This window comes from Protomyctophum bolini, assembly GCF_963924005.1.
Source record: "Protomyctophum bolini genome assembly, chromosome: 20".
Lineage (NCBI taxonomy): Eukaryota > Metazoa > Chordata > Actinopteri > Myctophiformes > Myctophidae > Protomyctophum > Protomyctophum bolini.
In genome coordinates, this window is record NC_137881.1 from 27,928,596 (window position 1) to 27,950,622 (window position 22,027).

Sequence of the window (22,027 nt, forward strand, 5' to 3'; positions counted from 1 at the left end):
TTATTTTTTGTAGTATAGTATTCTTTATTCATATTTTCCACAATGTTCAATACCAAAAACAATGAAATTGTTAATCACAATCGTCAGCTTAAATCTGTAATCATGACAGCCCTATGCAGCTATATTTACTAGGGATGTCCCGATACACTTTTTTTGCTTAATCCGATCCGATACCTCAATTTCTGTGTTGGCCGATACCGAATACCAGTGTTGCGATCTCATGTTGTGTTTATAGCTATATATGTCGTGTTGCGTTTAGAGCAAATGTGCACTTGTGCAAATGTGCAGTTTGGGCAACTCCAAAGCATGTCCCAACATTGTATTTACCTGCCATAGTGTCAACCCCTTACCCCTGTGTCGGATTGGTGGTTAGACTGGCATATTCACCGATACAGTATCGAGACATCTCTAATATTTACAATTGGCAAAATGTGTGTTTGTGGATATCAGTGCTGTGATTGGCTACAGAATGTCATTGCTTCGTGTGACAGTGAGCAGGCCTACCGTATATTACTATGAGTGAACCTCTAGTAATATACAAGTTGGGAATAGTATGCAATCCCATGTTTTGTGTGGTCTTTTTTTTATACAATAAAATATTTTATATCATTGGCTGAAATCTAATTATGCTTATGCTCTGTACAATATATCAATCATTGATGGATCACAGTACTTGACCAATATTACTATTTCCTGAACGGTCAGACTTTAGTAACTGATAAAGAAAAGTTCCATGTAGGTCCTTTATAAAACGTTCATTTGAAAAAGCCTAACATTTTATCAGACAATGGCAGTATTTACATCCAAGATATTTATCCATTTTTCACTGGAAGCTTTAGATAAGAAAAATGTCAATTACAGTCTGCATGGACAGCTCAAACAGCTCGTGACCCTACCTAAAGCCTAAATTGTATTTCATTTTTTTTTTGTGTTTAAGTATAAATTAGGCTCAAGACAGTGAGCCATCTTTTTTTAATATAGGCCTATATACACACACAGTATATCACCACTTTCACTTTTTTAAACAAGACAAGAATAGTGAGCCCTCCACCTTAATTCCTCCAAGCTCACTCTGTAGTGTAGCGCATTATAGATGTGATTAGTAGGCAGAGTTTGTCATCTTTTTCGCTTTGATCCAAACACCGGATGAGATTTCCCCCAACATTGTAAATGGGATGAGAGCCATTTCTTAAAGGAAATGCTCATGTATGCTGAACACTAGAAATAATATAAATGTACTAATTGCAGTACAAATATTGTTTTGATTCAGAGTCTACAGCTCATCCCTCCTGTAACTGTGATGGTCTCCCCTGTGATGTAAGAAGCATCCTTCGAGCACAAAAAAGCAATCACTCCACCAATTTCCTCTGGTTCTCCTATTCTGAATGGAAGAAAAAATGAGAAAGAATTAGTCATCATACACCACTAACCAAATGCGGACAGTGCAGGCAGCAGGATTGTGTGAAAGATCCCAAAATGTAGAAATACCTTTTGATGCAAAGCTGCTTCTTGAACTCGTCCGCAACATCTTCATCTTGCCATAACTGAGAGAAAAGACGAATGAATTGATAAAACGTTTTAAATGAAACATTGAAGCTCTTGACTAGAGTGTAAGATAAAGGTGTGTGTTTGTATGTACCGCAGCGCTGAAGCGGGTCTTGATGACTCCGGGGGCTACACAGTTGACTCTTATATTACTATGAGCCAACTCTGGGGCCAGTGCCTTGGTCAACCCCAGCAATGCCGTCTTACTCACACTGTAAGGGCCCAACGCCTAAGAAACCAGGATGTACAAGTGCTCGTTTAAAAACAAATGGAGAGCATACAAAGAAACAATGTTTTACATAGATCTTTTCTAAATTTGCAGCACATTTTAGCTATGTGTATGCCACATACTAACCTGCATGGGTTGGTACCCAGCTACAGATGACACAAACACCACACTCCCCCCTCTGAAAGAAAATGTAAAGTTCAATTGGAAGATATACAAAACTTGTAGTGGTTTCAGAAAACCCTCTTTTAGATGGTCTCCTCAAAGACATGTTTCTTTCTCTCACCCTCTTTTCTCCATGTGAGGAACCACCAGTTTGGTCATAAGGAAGGCTGATTTTACATTTACATCCAGGATCTAGAATGTACAGGGAGGAATGGAGCTCAACTACTATTTAACCTCAGTACATTCTACCGGCATGGCAGCATTAACCATTTCACACATCAATGCAGGGAAGAATGGGGGATGCATTTCCAAAGTAAGAGAGAAGTTCACAATAATTGTACCTTGTCCCAAACCTCCTCTGTGGAATCCAAGATGTTTCCAAAGAAAGGGTTGACTGCGGCATTGTTGACCAGGATATCCACACCTCCACACTGGTCCAGAGTCTGTAAGGAAACACAGCAATATAGGCTTAAATTATACTTTTTAAAAACAGAGCAAAAGACTAGGTCCAGTAATACAAGCGGCAAGCAACCACTGAACACACCTAGATAGTGGTCTTTGTGGTTTAAATTTCAGGACCACTTGAGTATGCGCCTCACCATTTGAACCAGTTTTTCTCGGTCCTCACTCTTGCCAACATTACAGGTGGTCCCGGTCACTTGTATGCTCTGGCTCTGCAGGAGTTCTACGGCCTTATCCACGTTGGCCTGGCGCCGGCTGCTCACCACCACGTGGGCCCCTCTGTGGCCCAGGGCCTGGGCTGCAGCCAGGCCGATTCTGAGGTGAAAATATGCCGTAATTGGTGAATCATATAGTATAGTTTTCTGTAAAGGTTAGTGAAGTTGTGCTATGTTTGTTAGGTCCAGCCTGACAAAAGGTGCAGGTATGTAGGCTGCATATGCACGTGGCAGCGGTGGCCGAACGGTTTGCGGAGCGTGGTCTTGATAGCGGAAGGTCGCTAGTTCGTATCCCCGGACCGGCACGTTAAAATTATCCCCGCTGAAGTGCCCTTGAGCAAGGCATTGAACCCCTACCATGAAATGTTCTATGAGCAGGGTCTGGCTGTAAACAAGTTATTGAGCTTAGTCCAGTTACCCTGGGTAAACATGGTAACTTTGCTTTGCACCATACCACTTTATTTCTTACCCATCTGTAGAAGCAGTAACTATGGCAACCTTTCCGGCAAGATTAGTTTGAGACATGTTCCTACGCCCAGTGACAGGATTGGTCAAAAGGCCCCTAAAGACACTCCTCAACATCACCTGAACAGAAAACAAACAGTGATATTATATTATGGATCTGATTTGACACTCCTCAACATCACCCCGAGATCAGAAACAGTGATGATCAGATAGTAACTTATTATATAGGGCAGAGGTTGCTGCATGGGCACGTTTCTGGACTGTACTCATTGTCCTCCAAGTGGAGCAGTTTTGATTGCCTCAAGGCCGATCGGTAAAATCATTATTTCTATTCATGCTCGGCAGTATGTTGTTCTGTTGTCATATACAGTGTCAGTATGCCACTGTACGCGATAATTAATATATCCCACATTACTGCAAAGCATGAAGCAACATCACAATCATGTCAGGATGAAGCATTGAAGCAATGTCACACAATAACAATGGTCCTATGAATGGGTAATACAGGATTTTAATGTTAAAACGGCAGAATTTACGGCTAAGGGCTAACTAATATGCGTACGGTTACAGCTTACCCTTATAATGCAAAACTGGAACTGAGGTTCTTTACTTATTACTTGTGATCACAGAAGTTAATTTACAACCTAGAACGGTCATGTGTTGTGATTGGATGCAGTCTGATTTCCGGGTACACCGCTTGTTGCTATTATATCAAAATAAGAGTTTAAATCGAATAGTTATCCGCTTATTTAAAGCAATTTCTTCAAACCATCGCATCAATAACCACTCCGCTCGTCCAGGAACAATCCACTGCATTTATTTGGTTTTGTGCAGCTTTTAAATTAATTGCACACGCCAGTAGTGAACGTATCCCAAGATGACGTCTCAATCCAAACCACTGACCATCGGCTGCGCTCTTGTCTGAGCTGCGCATACTTCACTACGCGATCTCAACACCCATGTGAGCTTCACGGGGAGTCGTGCGACACCCATCCATGTGCTATCAAATCAGCGAGAGGGCGCACGACTCCAAGGAGGCGTGATTACGTTTTTGTTGCCACCGTTTTAGGAATATTATTGACCACCTATTATTGGCCTTGAATTCAGTCGACTGAAACAAAGTGGCTTGTGCAACGGCCACCACACACACATCATTGACCAATGTGAGGTTTGAAGTCTGGTGACGGTAAGAAAAACACTTTGGTATTGTGGTTATTAGCAATCTTGTCCAGGCAATGCTGTTGCGGTTAGCATAGCTCGGCGTTGTTTTTAAATGTCTATGCATGGTATGACGGGTTAATAACCGGGTAGCGAACAGGCCTCGGCTGCTTAGCGGCACGTTTAGCTCTCATTTGAACCCGCATCGACGCTGCCTTTCAACGGCCGCATCGTTCGCTAATAGACGCCACGTAGTAGTGGACTGGTATCACTGCTGCTAACGATGCTAACGGTTAGCATTCTGCAACAACCACTGACTGGGCGTGGAAAGGAAAGGGCAGACAGCTGCCGCTCCACCAGCCAGCCCTGCGCTAGTTCATGTGTGTCTTTTAACTTAACCACAGTGTCTTTGAGTTTGGAACGGGAGTCAAGACTGAAGTGTTGCTTTTTTACTTTTCTTTTAATGAACATTGGCGACAGGTCTCGGGACGTATTGATCCAGGCGTGTGTGTGACTGTCTGTGTGTCCAGAGATGTGTCCCACCACCACGCAGACCCAGCGGTGTATCCCCGAGCAAGTTAGTCCACCGGCCGATGCGTTGGTCCGAGCTGTCTACCAGATCCACGGCTGATCTAGATGGATGAACCAGGGCCATGTCGACTCGTATGGCCTCTTATAGCGTGTGAATATTACAGAGGAATTACATTACAGTGTAGTCTTGACAGACGGCAAAATGTCCCTCTCGGTGAGTACAGTAACGTGAAAGGTGTTTCTTTGTGTGTGGTTCACATGTACTTTCCCCCCTTCTTGACATGATAGTATTAGTATGATGTACCGTATAACACTGTAAACTAAGAAGACTTTGTTAAACCAAAATATGGTCTTTTTTGGGAGGGATTGGATCTGTCCCATGGTGAATGGGATTTTGATATTTTATTTTGTCTGCGTCCTCCTGAGACTGTTGTCTTTGCTCTCCCTCCATTACCATCCCAAACGGGCCCACATGGCTCAATGAAGCCCCAGGGGGGTTAATGAAAGGGGGCTTGACTCTCTGGCTTTGAGATGGCAATTAAACCCCAAACAACAAGGGACAGATGTGCCCCCTCTCCCTTCCCCCCCTCACTCTCTTCTCTCATTACCATTAGTCCCCCTCTTGTCCATTTCGACCATTGATCTCCCCCGCCCCCCTCTCCTTTACCAGAAGTGCAGTGAATTAACATTTACATTTTTACCCTTCGTGCCTCCCTCTCATGTATTTGCTTGACGGGATGGTCCCTATTCTCTCTCCATTCAACAGCCGTAAACAATCAGCCATTTTCCCCATGTGACTTTGTGTCACCAATGTCAATGTACTGTTTGTTTGTCGTACGCAGATGCAAGACACAAACTTCTCTGAAGTTACTAATACCCGTTTATTTCAGCTTCTTCATGGACATTTGCTGCTGGGTGTGTTTTGTATCCCTCCATTCCTCTCATTTTGTCATCTCTGCTCTTTTAGACGGTCCTGGCAAAGGCACTGTTTGACAATGCAGCAGAGAGCCCGGAGGAGCTGGCCTTCCGCAAGGGCGACATCTTAATGGTGCTGGAACAGGAGCAGGGCGGCGGCCCAGGATGGTGGCTCTGCTCGCTACACGGCAGGCAGGGCATCGCTCCCGCCAACCGCCTCCGCCTCCTCCAGACGGCAGTGGCGGGTTCGGACCTCCGCCGGGGCGTCAGCGAGGACTCCGTCTACCTGTCTCCCGGCCCCTCGCTGCTGGTGGAGGACGTCGACGGGGTCTACAACTCCCCGACCGGCGCGAGCGACGGGCTATACCAGAGCCCCGGATCGGTGTCGACTCGGCCCGGCGAGCTCCGCAGGGTCGACGGAGGCCGGCCGCGCTCCCACTCGAGCTCGGGTACGCGACCCCGGCCCGACTGGGACGTCGGGGTGGCGGGGCCAGGGCGTCCCCGCTCCCCGTCTCTCAGAGGACGAGCCGCGGAGTCTGGAATGCTCTACCAGACGCCCACGACTCCTGGTCCTGCTGCAGCAGCACAGTATCACGGTCATTTGCTGGCTCCCGAGTCTGTTTACCTCGCCCCTGCTGGAGTTCCCAGATCGATTGAGGAGCCGGATGACTCTACCTACCTGGTCCCCAGGGAAACGATAGTGACCGGACAACCTGACGGCTGTTACTTGGTGCCCCGCTTGGGCACGCCGCTGGTCGGTGACGAGGTCTACCAGACCCCGACAGGAGGCGTGGCTGCGGTTGCCTCTAGCCAGACTGCTGCCGTTTGCAGCCTCACCTTGGCCAATGGAATCACACCCCAGCCCAAACTGGCTCAGGAGACTCCGGACGTGTACCAGACTCCGACCCCCGTGGGAGCCGGGCTTCACAGGATTCCAGCCACGGCTTCCCCTGCCCAAGCGTCCCCCAGACCTCACTTGAAAGGTGTCGCCATTGCTCGGGGAAAGCCTGGCCTGGCCACTCACCGGGGGTCCCCGTTGCTGGTCAGAGCAGGGCAGGGCAGGGTTCCCGGGTCGCCTAACTTTGCCCGAAAGCCCCCTCCGCCAGCACCGCCAGTGAGGGGAGTCACTAGGAAAGACACCACTGTACCGTCTTCTCAAATCGCCCTCGGAACCAACCCTCAGGCTGCCCCTGCTAGTTTGCTGGAAGGAAACCAACAGAAGGGAGTTTCTCAGGGTAACGAGGACGGGGTGAATGGAGGCCTGGAGAGAAAGAACAATTTACACAACAAAAGTGGAGAGAATCAAGACTATGAGGATCCCACAGATGACCAGGTAAAAGAAAACAGTCACACAATGCCATAGTCACATCTGTAAACGAGTCATGCTCACCGGCATGTTCCATATTAAATACAGGAGGTGTTCTCAAACTCTGAAAGTTTGGTGTCCTGCCAGACTCTCAAATTGATAAATAGATTGCCCATGGTCCATCAGCTGAGTAAGGAAGGTCACATTCAGCCAAGAAGTTTGTCTTGTGGAGTGGAAAAACAGATTGATGTGAAAACCTACAATGGGTGAAATCTAACTGTGGTCAAATTGGCAAATTAAATGGAGTGATATTAAGACATTTTGTTTCCCTTATAGAACCTATATTTTGAAAGATTATATATTTTTTTCCCCCCTGAATTGGCTAACTTTGTTTTGTTCTTCTGGTATAGGTATATGACACTCCTCCCAGTGGTAGATGGAAGCGTTCAGCCCTCGGTGACGGTGACGATGACGGCATCTATGATACCCCCCGCACGGTGCCACCACAAGCTGACCCCGAGTCAGAGGTAAAAACTCCAAAGACCCTTTCTCATTTCTCAACTTGTGACATTGTCCAATGTCCGGTGTTGGTCTTTCACACATGTAAATGGCCTGTTTGATAAGCGAGGGGTGGTGTCTGTGTAGGAGACGCACACATTTGCTACTCGCACTTAAATGTAACAATCAATTATCCATTCACATATCGAGCCATTGTGGGGCTCAATGGGACATTACCACAACTTAACTCAAGGGAGCTGGCAGTGTGAAAGTCTGTTGCATGTCAAATCCTACTGTTTTGGACAGTTAGTTCATACATACAGCCCTGTTTAGGTCTGGAAAACACAATACAGTTAAGTGCAAGTGTGAAAGGAGCTCAAGTCTTTCAGTGTCACCTCACTACTGTCTGTTAATTTGTCATGTTGTATGTTATCTACTACTGTTCTCATTTACTCTAAGGCACATGCAAGGAATTTGTATATGAATCTGTAACCATATTCATACACATACATATTTGTAGTAGATTGAGGGGGGGGGGGGGGGGGGGGATTCACTTTCTTCTCATGCCTATAGAAGCGAAGTAGGCCACAACAAGGGATGACTATCAAATGTCCTTGCACCATTTCTTTACTCACACATTCCATCATTGGTCTGCAGTCTGCACCCCCCCCCCCCCATTTCTTTAGAGCAAGGCCACACCTGTCTCTGTCTGCTGTGGAAGCCGGTCTGTCCGGTTAGAAAGCTGCTGCTACTGCTATTTTCTCCTAGTCACACCCACCTGTCATGCGCCACTCTCCAATAGCATGGCTGGGTTCCTGCTAAGCACTGCCACTCTACTCTCGAGTAGCTACGTCATTACTTATTGTTGTTCTTGTGCGTTTGACTTACATTTCCGTAGTCTGTTCTTTTCTTGGTACTGAAGCCCCATGATATACTAACCCTGGCAGTTAATTTGTATTTGTATGTCTGCAGTGCACAGCAATATTAGTAGATGTAATGGCAGTGATACAATTTGACGAATGTGTAAAATTTAACTGCCCACTGTTCAATATATAGTTAACTAGAAAAGTGCTCCTATAAAAAACAATATTCAGCAAAAATCTGCCTCCTTGTGGCGCTATAATATGGCAATGTTAAAAAGGTGACATTGGTTCCCCAACGTAGTGAGTGAGTGCATTCAAAGTTGCACTGCAACCGGACGTTATTTGACAATTAACAGAGCACTCCTGCAAACTTTGGAAGCCAATCTGCTGAATCTGAATGTAATATGAAAAATCTGAATGACCTGTACCGATTTGTTGATTTGATGTTAGGACAAAATTGAGTACTGTCAAATATCTTATTATTTAGTATTATGTAAGGTTTTGCCCACTCAAATGGTACCTCGTCAGATAATCCCCACATATCTTACAACAACTTCTGTGAACAGACTTCACTGTAGTAGCTTTTCATAACTTATATTTGTACTTAGGCTGTCTGCTGTCATGAAAGTTTATAGTTAGAGAAATTCAAAGTCCAGCTGTCTGCTGTCCAGCCTCTCCCACCCCTCACTGGGGAGAATTCTGGGAGGAAAACAGAAACGGGGTGAGTTGTCTTGTTACCCCAGGGAGTGCCTGTGCACAGCCCACAAAGGACACACGGATGGACTGGGTGCAAAATTCTCTAGAGATAAAAAAAAGACTCTTGGAAGATTAATAATGGAAAAAATATTGAATACTGGTAAACTAAAACAGTCAGAGAAAAGGAAAGAATGTACACTATAGCTGCACAATCGTAGCTGCCAAATGCCAAGAGTTTATTGTGGACACAGAGAAAACAAAACAACGTTTCGGACAGAAATACTGCCTTCTTCAGGGAATGGAAACTATAAAACAGTCAACATGTATTCAAGACATTATGATCCACTGATTTTTAAAAGAACAATGTTAGGGTGACCCCAAGTTGGTTCATTGACGACGTAAGTCAAAACGGTGGCTTTAACAAACCTCTTTGCATTGTGGGCTGTGTGACTGTTTTATTGTTCATTTAGTGTATGGTTGGATTCCCCACAGCTGTTGGGTTTGCATTCCTCTAAATCTTTTTTGTGCGTGCAAAAATAGAACTAGTACTCAACGCCGCGGGAACCCCTTTTGGTGTTAGCATTATGTTATGCTTTAGCTATTTTGGGGCGGGAACCCCTTTTGGTGTTAGCATAATGTTATGCTTTAGCTATTGAAAAATCTACTGTACAAGCTCATAGCCGCCACTGATTGGCACGCTACGAGCTTGTAGGTCTGCTATTTTTGAAAAATCGAAGAACGACTGACATAGAACCATGGCTTTTTCAGAAAACTGTCAGGATGTAGAAGACATTTTTAGAATCTGATCTCAGGTCAAAATGGGTTAAATGTCTAAGCAGCATCCCCCTCTTTTGCAGGTCTACGACGTTCCCACCCTCGTGCTGAACGTGTCGACATCAGACCTGCAGCACAGCGGCGGCTCAGTGGCCGACGACGCGGACGACGTCTACAGCGTCCCGACCCTCCCGGGTCTGCCTCTTCTCCCGGGGGAACACGTCGCTGGCCTGTCCGGCGCCGACGACGCCACGCGGAAGGGCCAGGGTTACGCCGTCTCCGAGAAACGCGCCAGTGGCAGCGACCAACGTCCAACAGGGGGCATCTCGGTTGAGTCCGACTGCGGCATCTACGACATGCCGGCGCTCGCCCTCGACGTCGTCCTGACTCACTCGTCTTCCTCCTCCTCCTCCTCCACCACCCGCCGCCTCTCGGTGTCGAGCAACGGCTCGGGCGGCGACGTCCACTGGCGCGTCTCCCTCTCCGGCCTGGTGCAGGCGGTGCTGAACGTGGCCGCCTGCCCTCCGTCCACGCTGTCGTCGCGGGAGCTGGCCGCCTCGTTGGCCGAGATCCTGGCCGCGTGGAAGGCCAGCCACGCCGCCGCCGCCGCCGATCCTCCTCCTCCGCCGCAGCTCCAGCAGACGTGGACGCGTCTCTCGGACCTCCTGCCCGCGCTGACGGCCGCGGGGAACGCCCCTCCGTCGGACGGAATCCTGTCGCTGGTCCAGCGGGCTCTGGAGGAGAGCGCTCTGCTCTTACATCAGGGACGACCCCGTCTGCCCTCCCAGGACTCCCTGTCCCGCAGGCCGCTGCCCGCGCTCCCGGTGACCGGCGACGGGAAGGCGCCCGCGGGAGGGATGGGCTCGCGCAAAGGCAGCTGGATCCAGGAGAGGCCCTTGCCCCCGACGCCCCAGCCGGCTTTCCCGTTGCCTCCCGCGCCGTCGTCTGTGACCCTCACGGTGGGCCTCGGCGAGGAAGAGGATGACCCGGACACTAATGAGTACGCAGGCATCGGCCTGACCCCCACTCCAGCCCCCTTACCTGTTGGAGACAGTGTGGGATACGTCAAGCTACAGGTCAGTCTTCTGTGTGTTCAGCTTGAGCTACGTGATAAATGGTGATGGGGTACATTTTGTGAATATACTGCTCTTATACGGTTCCTTCCTGATGTTTCTTTTGTATTTTATTTACTTTTTGTCTTTCTTGGCGAGGGTGTTTTCCCTTGCCTGTTTGAGGGTGTTTTTTCCCTTTTTGTTAAAGGGACACTTCACCCCTTTTCTTCCAGGAAGTAAGTGAGCCAAGTACTGGTTCATGACATCATGGACACTTGGAAATACTAAAATAATTAAAAACACATTATTGCCCACATAAAAGCCCCCAGGGAAGTGTTTCTTGTCTCCCAAACATCGACCAGGTCAGGTTGAGGCCTCCTGGTGGTGCTATAATAGTGCAAAATTTGGCATCGACCAGGTTAACGGTGCTGGAGATTAGCTGGTAACAGACGGACACACACACACACACACACACACACACACACACACACACACACACACACACACACGGACGGAGTGAGGGAGGGACACACAGACGGAGTGCAAAACATACTCTCTCCCCATGCCTTCGGCCTGGTGGAGACAATAAGATCTGGTTGCAAAAGGGGTGAAGTATCCCTTTAAATGTGCGCCTGCAGGGATTTACAAATAAACTTGAACCTTTGTCACATTTATTTGGGTCACTATCTTTTCTTCTTCTTAATTGCAGTCATGTCTTAACATACATCCTCTCTCTCTCCTCGCAGGGAAAACCAGAGCCGCCTCCCCCTGACGCTCCAGTTGAGAACGGACAAACACAAACCATCACCACAGAGCCCAGAGTACGTCTTTTATTATTTTTTTACACACAAGACATACAATCTCTCACACATGCATTTTCACAATACACAGAGAGAAACGGAAAGTCTTAAACAAACACGTCACACACACACACACACACACACACACACACACACACACACACACACACAGCACACACAGAACACACAGCAAGTGCACATAGACAAGTCATTGATTCACTCCGTGAGAGAATGTGTACTGTTTACTAATGGGCAGTGTGACTCATCGACCCTGTAACGTTGATGGATAATCTGCTCTTTGGATCTGGTCTGAGCCTGTCTGTGTTTGCTCACATTGTTGATGCAACATCAACTGACTCTAAAGACTAAGGTTTCATTCACACCAGGATGTTTTACTGCGATTTTAAAATGACTCCCGCTACATGTTATCGGAAAGTTGCGCTTCGTTTGGCAGGTGTGAAGATTCATTCGAATTCTGGTGCAGATCTAACAAACGTCCCTTGGACCGATGTGATCCAATGAGCGATCACATTTATTAAATGCTGATGGTTGCACACAAAACGCTGCAGATATTCAGCGAGAGGCGATTGGGGTTCCATCGCACATATGCACAATGTTGCATATCGCATTAAAGTAAAGAGCAATACAGACCTGGACTGGGAATCCTGATGACTCCGCTGATCTGGAGTCAAATAAAAGTGATAGGTTTGTGGCCCGGACAGTTAGCTCAACCGGTCTAGGCACCAAGGCCTTTGACACGTGTCAAACACACAAAAATGATAGGTTTGTTTGTGTAGAGACAGTAGACACTGACTAGACAGACTACTCCCATTAACCTACCGGTATGTCGAGGTTTATTTATGTATGTAGGTTAGAGGGTAGCACGGATCCATAACATTGCACCCGTTCTGAAATGGAACCGAGGATATTTGGACCGAATCGAACGGCCCCGAGAAACATTCTAATTTACTTTACCCTGCCCCGAAACGGCCCTGAAAAGCATTGGACCCGTTCCGAAAACAGAGCCGATTACAATAGGATCCGATTCTAAATCAACCCAGGTATAATAGACCCGTAGTGTGTCCGACATTATGCTTATTTTCACCACGACTTGAGAGACTGCTCGTATCGGGAGCGTCGGCGTCACCCCCGCCTATCCGACGCACCGGAGGGTTACATAATGCAACCAGTGTTTCTTCAGTGAAGATGTTCCCCCAGTCTTCACCGTGTCATAGGAAAGCACTGTGTTACACTTTGTGCATTTAGCAGCACTGTCTTTCTAATACCTGAGCTGTCGACAATCGCAACAAAACTCTTGAACATGACCCTCAAACTCTCTCTCTCTCTATGCTCCCTCTCTCTAGCTGAGCCCGTCCCCTCCCATGCCTGTCTCTCTCTCCCTGGAGGACTCGGAGCTGCTGTCCTTCTACTCCTCTCAGAGTCTGGCCCACCTTTCCTGTCTGGCGGACTCCATCGATGTGCTGTACAGCAGCGTGCAAGGGAACCAGCCTCCTCGCATCTTTGTTGCCAGGGGAAAGAGTCTCATTGTGACTGCCCACAAGCTGGTGTTCATAGGGGACACTCTGTCCCGCCTCCTCACCTCTCCTGACCTCAGGGCCAAGGTTATTATTGCTTTTATTGACAAATGCATATACACATGGATATATATTTGTGCAAACGTGTACAGGATATACAAACACAAAAGCTCAAGGGGTATTGTTGTGGACCCCTGAGGGAAAATGTGTGTGTGTGTGTAAACTGGAACAGCATTGCAGTTTCCACATGTAAAAAAAAAAGTATAATGCCTCTCTGAGGGAAGCACCATAGCTCTCAATTAGGTCAGTTTGAAAATAGCCACTGCTCAATGCTAGCTTGGTTGATTAGCAATAGAGCGTCGCAGTCCCACCCCCTTTCATGACGACGCCAGGCCCAGGAAATGATTCCCAATGCATTTTTCCCATTGACATTTCAAAAGGTATTTATTTAAAGACGGTTGCGCCGCGTACAAAGCCAACTCGAGTCGTGACAACTCATGACAACAAACACAATATTTTGGACCAACCAAATAATTACTAAGAAGAAAAACAACAAAAAAAAGTGTTGTAAGCTGCCATTGTTTTCTTCTTTCTAATTATTTGTTCGGCCCAATTTTTTTGGTTTGTTGTCATGATTTGTCACGACAAGAGTTGGCTTTGTCCACGGCGTAACCGTCTTTAAATAAATACTTTCTGAAATGTCTATGAGGAAAATGAACGGAGAATAATTTCCTGGGCCCTGGTAGGGGGCGGGACTGTGACGCTCTATACAGCAGTGAGGACAGTTGACAACTGTCAACTCTTTATTTTTATTTTTTACAGCTGTCTAATTATTTCCCTCCACCCCTCCCCAGGTCACAACCTCGGGTGGACGGCTGTGCCAGGCTTTGAAAACAGTTGTCGTGGCAACCAAGGGAGCAGCCCAGAACTACCCATCGGTCTCGGCCACCCAAGAAATGGTCGACCGTGTCGCGGAGCTCTCGCAGCAAGCGGCGGGGTTCTCAGGCCTGCTGCAGCGGCTGGCTGAAATATCTTGATGATGCTGATATATAAATCTCACATTTTCGTGAAACTTTGTTTACACTACAATGTGCATTTTCCCTCTCTGAAATGCCTTATTTGTTGTTCCATTTTTAGTTTATGTTGCATTTCAGTGGAATGGGATTTGAAGAACAATGACAATTATGGAAGAAGTGGTTAGCTGTCACCCGGCTGGATTTTTGAGTATGTTAAGATGCTGTTCTTTTCAGATCGGTGTGCTGTTTTGTCTTTGTTTCGCTTACCACTGTGCTTTGGTGCCAAGCACACTTGTCTTTTTGTGTTAATAACTTATTGATACGTTTTCTGAAGCCTTGTTGTGACATTTAAGTGTCCTTATGGACCACTTATCTTGGGAGCTTTGCTTTGTTATATTTGCTATATTGTTTGCCTCTCACCAGTAGACATTTCCTTCCTGTCTATTTATTTAACCACCCCCTCCCTTTCCCAAAAATAGCTCGGTAAATAGCACAAGCTGTACACAACGGTATTAGCTTACTTGTTAGTGTGGTTTTTGAAAGGAATGCTTGATGTCGTTAAGAGTGACGTGGTTCCAGGATTAGTGTTCCGGGCTTTCCAGAAATTGTGATGTGGCACATTTTCTTTTCAACAACTTCCACCGTTTTAGCTGTTTTCACTTCAGGGGTGTTTTTGTTTCTATAAATCCCCTATAATTCCCATTGGAAAATAGAGATGAATGTAGCCACCATACACCCTCGTTTAGTACTATGGAATGAAACGGCTATATCCATGTCAGTACATTTCTAAAGAGTCTTAACACTTCTCATGAAGGAGAACAACCACAGTCCTGTCTGCAGAGATTGAGAGTGATGGTAGGGTGAGAAAAGGACGAATTCTTTCCCACGGCTACGGGTTGGTAACGGATAAGAAACCTGTTGGCCAAGTGTGCGTGTCTCTACCTGTCTTGTTTTGGTGAGCATGTGTGAATTTTGCATCGCTTCCTTTGCTTTAACTCTTTTTGCCTTTTAAAAGACGCTAAAGTATTTTACCAGTTAACAATTCTTATTATCCAACTACAAAAAATGTACAGATTCTCCAGGTTTACTACCTATAATTTAAGGGATTGTGAGTGATAGTAGGAACGGAAAGCTTCCTACAGTGTGCGGAATGGAATTATGGACATTGGAACAGGCCATGTCTTGCTGGAGAGATGTTGGAGGTATTTTATAATGAGCTGTATAAACTCAGATATAATTCACCTATTTGGTTTGCCAAGTTGGTGACATTTCAGTGTTCTTTCAAGTATCTGAAATAGACATTTTTCATTTTTGATACAGCTGTTTTCCATTTTCATTATCGAGTCACAATACATAATTTCCATTACGCTGTGCCAAAATAATGCGGAGTGGCATTGTGCAAACAATATTTAAAATAATTGATATCTTGTAGTTCCAATTTGCGTCTTGCTCAACATTGGCCCTACTGGTTTTGCCCTGTTCTGCCACCTACTGGACGGTCACAGTATTGCTGAAATAAATGCCTGCCTGCACTCTGGCAAAAACGGTAACAAATAACAAACAATAATATATTTTGCTTTCGGATATGCATGGCTTTAAGTTTCTTTAAATTTATATATGCACATATAACCAGGGACGTTTTCACTCAGTGAATTAAACAATATTGTTTCTGGAAAAAAGTTCCTATGATTGAAGCTATGATTGCTTTTTTGTTATATTTTTGTATAAGAATGTTTTTTTTTCTCCACACACTAGAAACTCATTTGAGTGAGTTATTTGCTGAGGTCAGATGTGTCATCGAAGTAGAACACTAATTTGGTGTCTGTCCTGTATTTCCCTTAAAAAATGCACAAATACATTTTTTTGTTTGTTTTTCAAAGATAAAAAAACGTGTCTCATTTATTGCCATGTCCTTTTTTTTTCTCCACAAAGTAATTAGCATAAATATGTCCATGATTGCTTCTTGCATTCTTTTTTACACTACAGTCAAATAATGTTTATTTAATTCTGAGTGTTGAAATGCAAATCACACTTTTACAAGACAGTCAAATGCTGTGTTAATTAAAATGTAAGGGTGTACAAATTGAACCAAATGGATCATCGTGTGTATTTGGTTCAATTTTTACACAACAAGATTTTAGTCTGATTATTAGGTTTTAAGTATTTTTAGTTGTAAAAATCACACCCGTGTGAAGTGAGGGGCGCTCTCATGCTATGATTAGGTGATGATGATGTAAAACAAACGGTATCAAAAACAAATTATCTTTTAACGAACATTGAACTAAAAACAAACATTAAACCTGTATATTAGGGGCTATGGGTGTGCATGCTGGCCAGTGACAACCTAACTCATGCATGGTCGTAATGCCCCCTGCATTCCCAAACTTTTTCATGTCAAGGACTCCAAAATTGACACGAATTAGCCCCACGGACCCCCATTTGAAGAGATGCCAGGGAGAGAGAGATGATGTTTACAGCTCTATAGCATTGATTCTCAACCGGTCTAATTTCAAGGACCCTCTGTTTAACATGCATTACTCTATGGACCCCCATTTCATGGCATTTCTATCTCTGGGACTCCCATTTATATTGCAAAATCAATGTTAATGTGAGAGTGTACAAACCGTTTGTACACTCAGAGTTACAGACCCATCAGGGTCAATTTGGTTCCAAACCTATCATTTAGCTGGGGACCTGCTGGAACTCCCTCAAGGACCCCTGGGGGTTCCCGGACCCCACTTTGAGAACCGCTCTCGTAACGTACACATTGTGCTTCGGCGAGAAGCCGAGCTCTTCCGGAGATTGCCGAACTGTGACGTCGGAGAAGCCGTAGCGACGCTTGTTGGGGAGTTTAGACCAGGGTTTAGACAGCGAAGAGGGGAGGCAAAATGGCGGATGAAGATATTACGCTGGATGGAAAACCTTTACAATCTCTCCGGGTCGCGGACCTGAAGGCCGCTTTGGAGCAAAGAAACCTTTCGAAGAGCGGGCAGAAAAATGCGCTCATAAAGCGACTGAAAGGGGTAAGTTTTTGCGCGTGTTTTGCGCGTCAAATTCCGAGTCTGGCCAAGTTGAGCAGCAGCAGCAGCAGGCGGACAGATATGGGGTTAATGTTAGAGGCCGTAACGTTATAACGGTGTTATGCATTCAGAAGCGGGAACAAAATAACTAAAAAATATAAATAAATACACTTGCACGCGTTGCGCGTACAATACAAACGTACACTTTGTCCGCCAGACTACGCAATTATTACATTAATAAAAAAATAAAAACCCCGTCTAATTACAACTTAACTGGAAACTACTACTCCCGCACGCACCATGTTGTTGCACACAGTTGGAAGTGTGTGTGTGTGTGTACTGTGCACCTGTCAAGTCTAGGCCTTTAGTGGAGTGAGTGCACACGGATGAGAGCGAGCCAGTACGCACGCACTCTGTACTGTACTCACTGTACTGTACGTTTCGCCGGGCCCGCGCTTCATGTGTGATAGTCTACACAGTGGAGAGAACGACACAGGGCGCCGGGGACGCGCCATCTAATGTAAACACAGCCTTTACGAGAGCGGGAGACTGTTTTTTTTTGGCACATTGTGTTGTTTTCTATCCCTGGATTTTTATTTTCATATTTTTGTATATATATAATATTTAGTTTTGTTTATTATATACAGCAGTTTCAGTTCGTAACATACGTGCTAAATAATACAAAGTTATTGAAGATAAGGATAACATATTTAATATTTTTTTGTTGTTTTACAGATTTGATTTGGCAATTTTTTATTTTAAAGTAGGCTAGAGGTATAACAGAGAGACAGGAAACTGAGCTCAGAGTTGCAAACTCTGTTGCACCAACTTGCACTAACTGGCTGAGCTACCAACCAACCACTAGCCTATACGTAACGTAATATTTGTATCCAGGAATTCACAATCAATATCTCATACAATTATTATTCATATTATTCATCCAACACCGAATGCTTCGTTGCAAGTACAGAATTTCCTTTTATTGCATGCGTTTAAAACACATGGCCCGTGTTACACCTGCTATTCTTTTTCTTTTCGTTTGAAAAATATATTTTGGTAATTGTTCACAAACAGCTTTGTCATAATACTAACATTTATGATGTGATTTTTGATGTTCAACACATATGGAATCACATGATAGCCTATAATAGCCTACATATAAATGCAAACACACATATTGTCCGTTTCCTTATCAACAGTAGGCCTACTTTTTGGATTAGTACTATGAATGAACCCTATAACTCTATGGTGGTATGAACTCTGTGTATGACCAACATTTATTCTAACCAGCTATTCCATTTGGTCCAAACTCCCTGGGTTAAATCCCTATTACCTCCATTAATAGCTACATTGATTAACTATATTTTTTCTTTTAAGCTTTATATCTGTTTTTAAGGGCCTATATACAGGTTTAATGTTTGTCTTTAGTTCAATGTTTGTTTTGTACGTCATAATGTGCCTCATTACGTCATATTGTCTCTTTATTGTTAATGGCGTTTAATGTTTGTGTTGGCACCGTTTGTTCTACATCACCATTACATCACCTAATCAACATGAGTTAGACTTTAATATATTAGCGCCCCTCACTTCACACGGGTGTGATAATTTTTTTGCTTCATTCAGATTATTAGTCATTAGCAGAGTATAGAGGCACAGGGAACCAAGGGACAGGGGGTAGACATGTGACACGCGACTGTTCATATGAATCATGTGAAAAACTGCTATAACCACTTGCCCAAATGTGCCCAAAATGTGCTGACCTCATCACATTTGTGACGACGGCTATGGCCGTTTTCAGCAAAACTGCAAAACTGTTTGTGCAAAAAGGTTTGTGCAAAACTAATGCTTGGAATGGATTCCGATTTCAGAATCATGAAAACCTCCTAGTTTGACACGTCACACATGCTACTTAAAGCTATACTATACTATAAGCAATAATGGCAACATTTGAATTACCTTTTTATTTTTATAATATTTTTGGTATAGCCAGCAATGGGAATAACCCTCCCCCAAAAAATAGTCTCTGTGACACATCTAGAGGCCGCAATCTGCAATCAAAGATTTTCCTAGAAGCTTTGCCATTGGTCGATTTGCCTGTCTACTTACTATGTGATTGGTTAGTCATTTCGACCGTGTTTTTTCCACCAATGACAAAGCTTCTGGGTTGAAATAATAAGGACGGGGAGCAGAATTATACTGTGTGCGGACATTCCACACAGAAACTGGGATGTGCATTAGTATCGTTTTCCTTCCTTGCAAGTGAATTAAACTAATAGTTTTCCTTGCAGGCTCTGATGTTGGAGAGCCTACAGAAATCCTCCTCCTCCCAAATTGGGCTGCAGCCCAACTCACAGGTAAGAAAATAATATTATGGTCAAAATTATGTTATAAGTCAACCTCCTCTGTGTGTGTGTGTGTGTGTGTGTGTGTGTGTGTGTGTGTGTGTGTGTGTGTGTGTGTGTGTGTGTGTGTGTGTGTGTGTGTGTGTGTGTGTGTGTGTGTGTGTGTGTGTGTGTGTGTGTGTGTGTGTGTGTGTGTGTGTGTGTGTGTGTGTGTGTGTGTGTGTGTGTGTATATCTCTTGGCAAGATGTATTCAGAATTTTGAATGTAGTCATGTATAAATATATACACGTTTTCTGAGTGAAAGACTACACCAGCATTTATAAACGAATAATTTGCGTTGTTTTGGGGGCTTTTCGGGTTCTGCAGCATTGTCGAATTTACACACTATACAAGTAAAATGTGCAGAGGAAGGAGCAAGGGACTAGGGTAGTTAACTGCTTTAATTAAGGATGATATTATGGGCAGGTGTTGACTCAGGGGTAGAGTGGCCGGATGGTATACCACAAGGTTCCCAGTTTGAACCCGGGCTCCCCCAGAGTTAGCATCAAAGTGTCCTTGAGCAAGACTCTGAACCCCTTTCCGATGAGCAGGTTGGTGCCTTGCATGGTTTCCTCCGCCATCGGTGTGTGACTGGGCGAATGTAAAGCGCCTTGGTTAAAAAGCGCTTTTTTTATGTTTTCTTATTTTAGCATGTTGTTTAAATTAACAATGATCAATGATGTTGTGTTTCTGTGTTTTAGATAGGGGAGGAGATGAGTCAGAACAGCTTTATAAAGCAGTACCTGGCCAAGCAGCAGGAGCTGCTCTGTCAACGAATGGAAAGAGAAGCGCAGCAGTCCTCTGAGGCCGATGGTATGCATGCTCACATACCAACTGAAGTAACAAAGAATGAACATACTATAAGCCATGTGAACAATGGTCTTTCTCTGTGTCACGCACGAGCGAACGAACATGCACACACACACACACACACACACACACACACACACACACACACACACACACACACACACACACACACACACACACACACACACACTGTTTTTATGAGAGAACAATACAATGTACCGGTATGTACAATGACATATAAATGGGAATATATAAAATGACTGTGTAAAACAGAGCTGTGTTGCATTGCAAGTTAGAGGGATGACTATCTTACATTTTCAACTATTCACCTTTTCAGTCTTCTTCTTCTTCTAATGGGGTTTATTGGCGGTTGGCAAACAAAATTGTACATTGCCGCCACCTACTGGTATCTTTCACAGTACACTTATCTGTGGCTTAAAATCAAACCCAGTGTCCACCCAGTGATCCCATTCCCTTATAGTCCATTCAGTCCATTCAGTTACTCAGACCCTCGAGTCTGCAGTCACCGTGAATTCCTCCCTCTGCACACTATCCAGATCTAACCCCAGTGACGTCATCGACATTTAAAAATCTTTTTGCTGCTTCCGGTACCATTTTGATCCTCTCCGACTTCCTCTTTATTTCCACCGCACAGTTTATTACCATCGCTATAAAGGCTAGGAATTTTGTTTTGTCCATACAGATGTCATTTGCGTGTACATAACCCCTTTTCCACCTGCTCCCTTCTTTCGGCCCCACTCTCTTTACTGCTTAGTTAACTAACTAACTAACTAACTAACTAATCTTTACTGCATCCTTCCACTTTCTTGACAGCTTCCGCATATGACATCCCCCATTCTGCTCTCGGCCCATAAGTCTTTGCGTTTGTGTGTGCATAACTTCCTCTTTCTCTTGCTGTGTTGCCATTTTTGCAAGAGAAACAAGTGGCCACAGGTCTATGAAAACAAGCACAAATAAAAATAGCTGATCTACAAGCTCACAGCAACACATTGTGAGGTTGTGTACATCTGTTATTTAAAAAAACACATTGAGAATAAATCGAAATATTTTGAATATCTTTTAAACATTTTAATAAAAAAGGCACAACATATTTTTAGATTGATGTCTGTGGACAATGACATATTAATCTGCCCCAGACCAGTACAGTAGGTTGGTAAATCGTAAATTTATATAGCGCCTTTATCCAAGGCGCTTTACATAGATTTTGTGCATTACATTCACCCATTCACACACCGATTGCAGCGCAAACCATGCAAGGTACCAACCAGCACATCGGGAGCAATTTGGGGTTCAGTGTCTTGCCCAAGGACACTTTGACATGTAGACAGGAGGAGCCGGGATTTGAACCGCCGACCCATGGATCATTGGACGACCTGCTCTACGTCTTGCGTCTGCTCTACCCTAACCCAGATACAAAGATCAGTCTTTCATGATTAGTTTCTCTCTCCCCCACAATGGACTTGTGTGATTCACATTGGTCACATGTTTGTATGTAAATGAAGGGCTATTAGCATGTTGTGCTGCATCACAAAAGGACATGGGTCCTGTCTGATGCATAGTTTATGCATACAA

The 22,027-nt window shown here is 44.7% G+C and overlaps 3 protein-coding genes across 5 annotated transcripts in view; 2 read left to right on the plus strand and 1 right to left on the minus strand.

Annotated features, from left to right (window-relative positions):
- Nucleotides 1-1,243: 1,243 nt before the first annotated feature.
- On the minus strand, nt 1,244-3,786 carry dhrs4 (dehydrogenase/reductase (SDR family) member 4). Its single transcript, XM_080792660.1, has 9 exons — nt 3,654-3,786; nt 3,083-3,198; nt 2,536-2,713; nt 2,278-2,379; nt 2,058-2,128; nt 1,901-1,952; nt 1,640-1,774; nt 1,489-1,544; nt 1,244-1,381 (listed from the first exon to the last, which is right to left on the minus strand). The coding sequence occupies exons 2-9, from the start codon at nt 3,193-3,195 to the stop codon at nt 1,267-1,269; spliced, it is 822 nt and encodes a 273-aa protein (XP_080648786.1). The 5' UTR covers nt 3,196-3,198; nt 3,654-3,786; the 3' UTR covers nt 1,244-1,266.
- A 328-nt stretch (nt 3,787-4,114) lies between these two features.
- Nucleotides 4,115-16,124, plus strand: efs (embryonal Fyn-associated substrate). Of its 2 annotated transcripts, none has more exons than XM_080792657.1 (8): nt 4,115-4,264; nt 4,717-4,981; nt 5,735-7,015; nt 7,399-7,515; nt 9,903-10,895; nt 11,618-11,692; nt 13,036-13,293; nt 14,061-16,124. In XM_080792657.1, exons 2-8 carry the CDS (start codon nt 4,970-4,972, stop codon nt 14,241-14,243), a joined length of 2,919 nt encoding a protein of 972 aa, XP_080648783.1. In that variant the 5' UTR covers nt 4,115-4,264; nt 4,717-4,969; the 3' UTR covers nt 14,244-16,124. The 2 variants fall into 2 exon arrangements, with proteins under 2 accessions (XP_080648783.1, XP_080648784.1); XM_080792658.1 differs by having other exon boundaries at nt 4,141-4,264; nt 4,767-4,981.
- Nucleotides 16,125-17,094: 970 nt separating this feature from the next.
- acin1b (apoptotic chromatin condensation inducer 1b) overlaps nt 17,095-22,027 on the plus strand; it is a 28,567-nt gene continuing 23,634 nt past the window's right edge. For both annotated transcript variants that reach the window (XM_080791967.1, XM_080791968.1), the window contains exons 1-3: nt 17,095-17,245; nt 19,531-19,596; nt 20,326-20,437. In XM_080791967.1, coding sequence (XP_080648093.1) covers nt 17,111-17,245; nt 19,531-19,596; nt 20,326-20,437 — 313 coding nt within the window. In that variant the 5' untranslated portion in view covers nt 17,095-17,110. The remainder of the gene's footprint in view (nt 17,246-19,530; nt 19,597-20,325; nt 20,438-22,027) is intronic.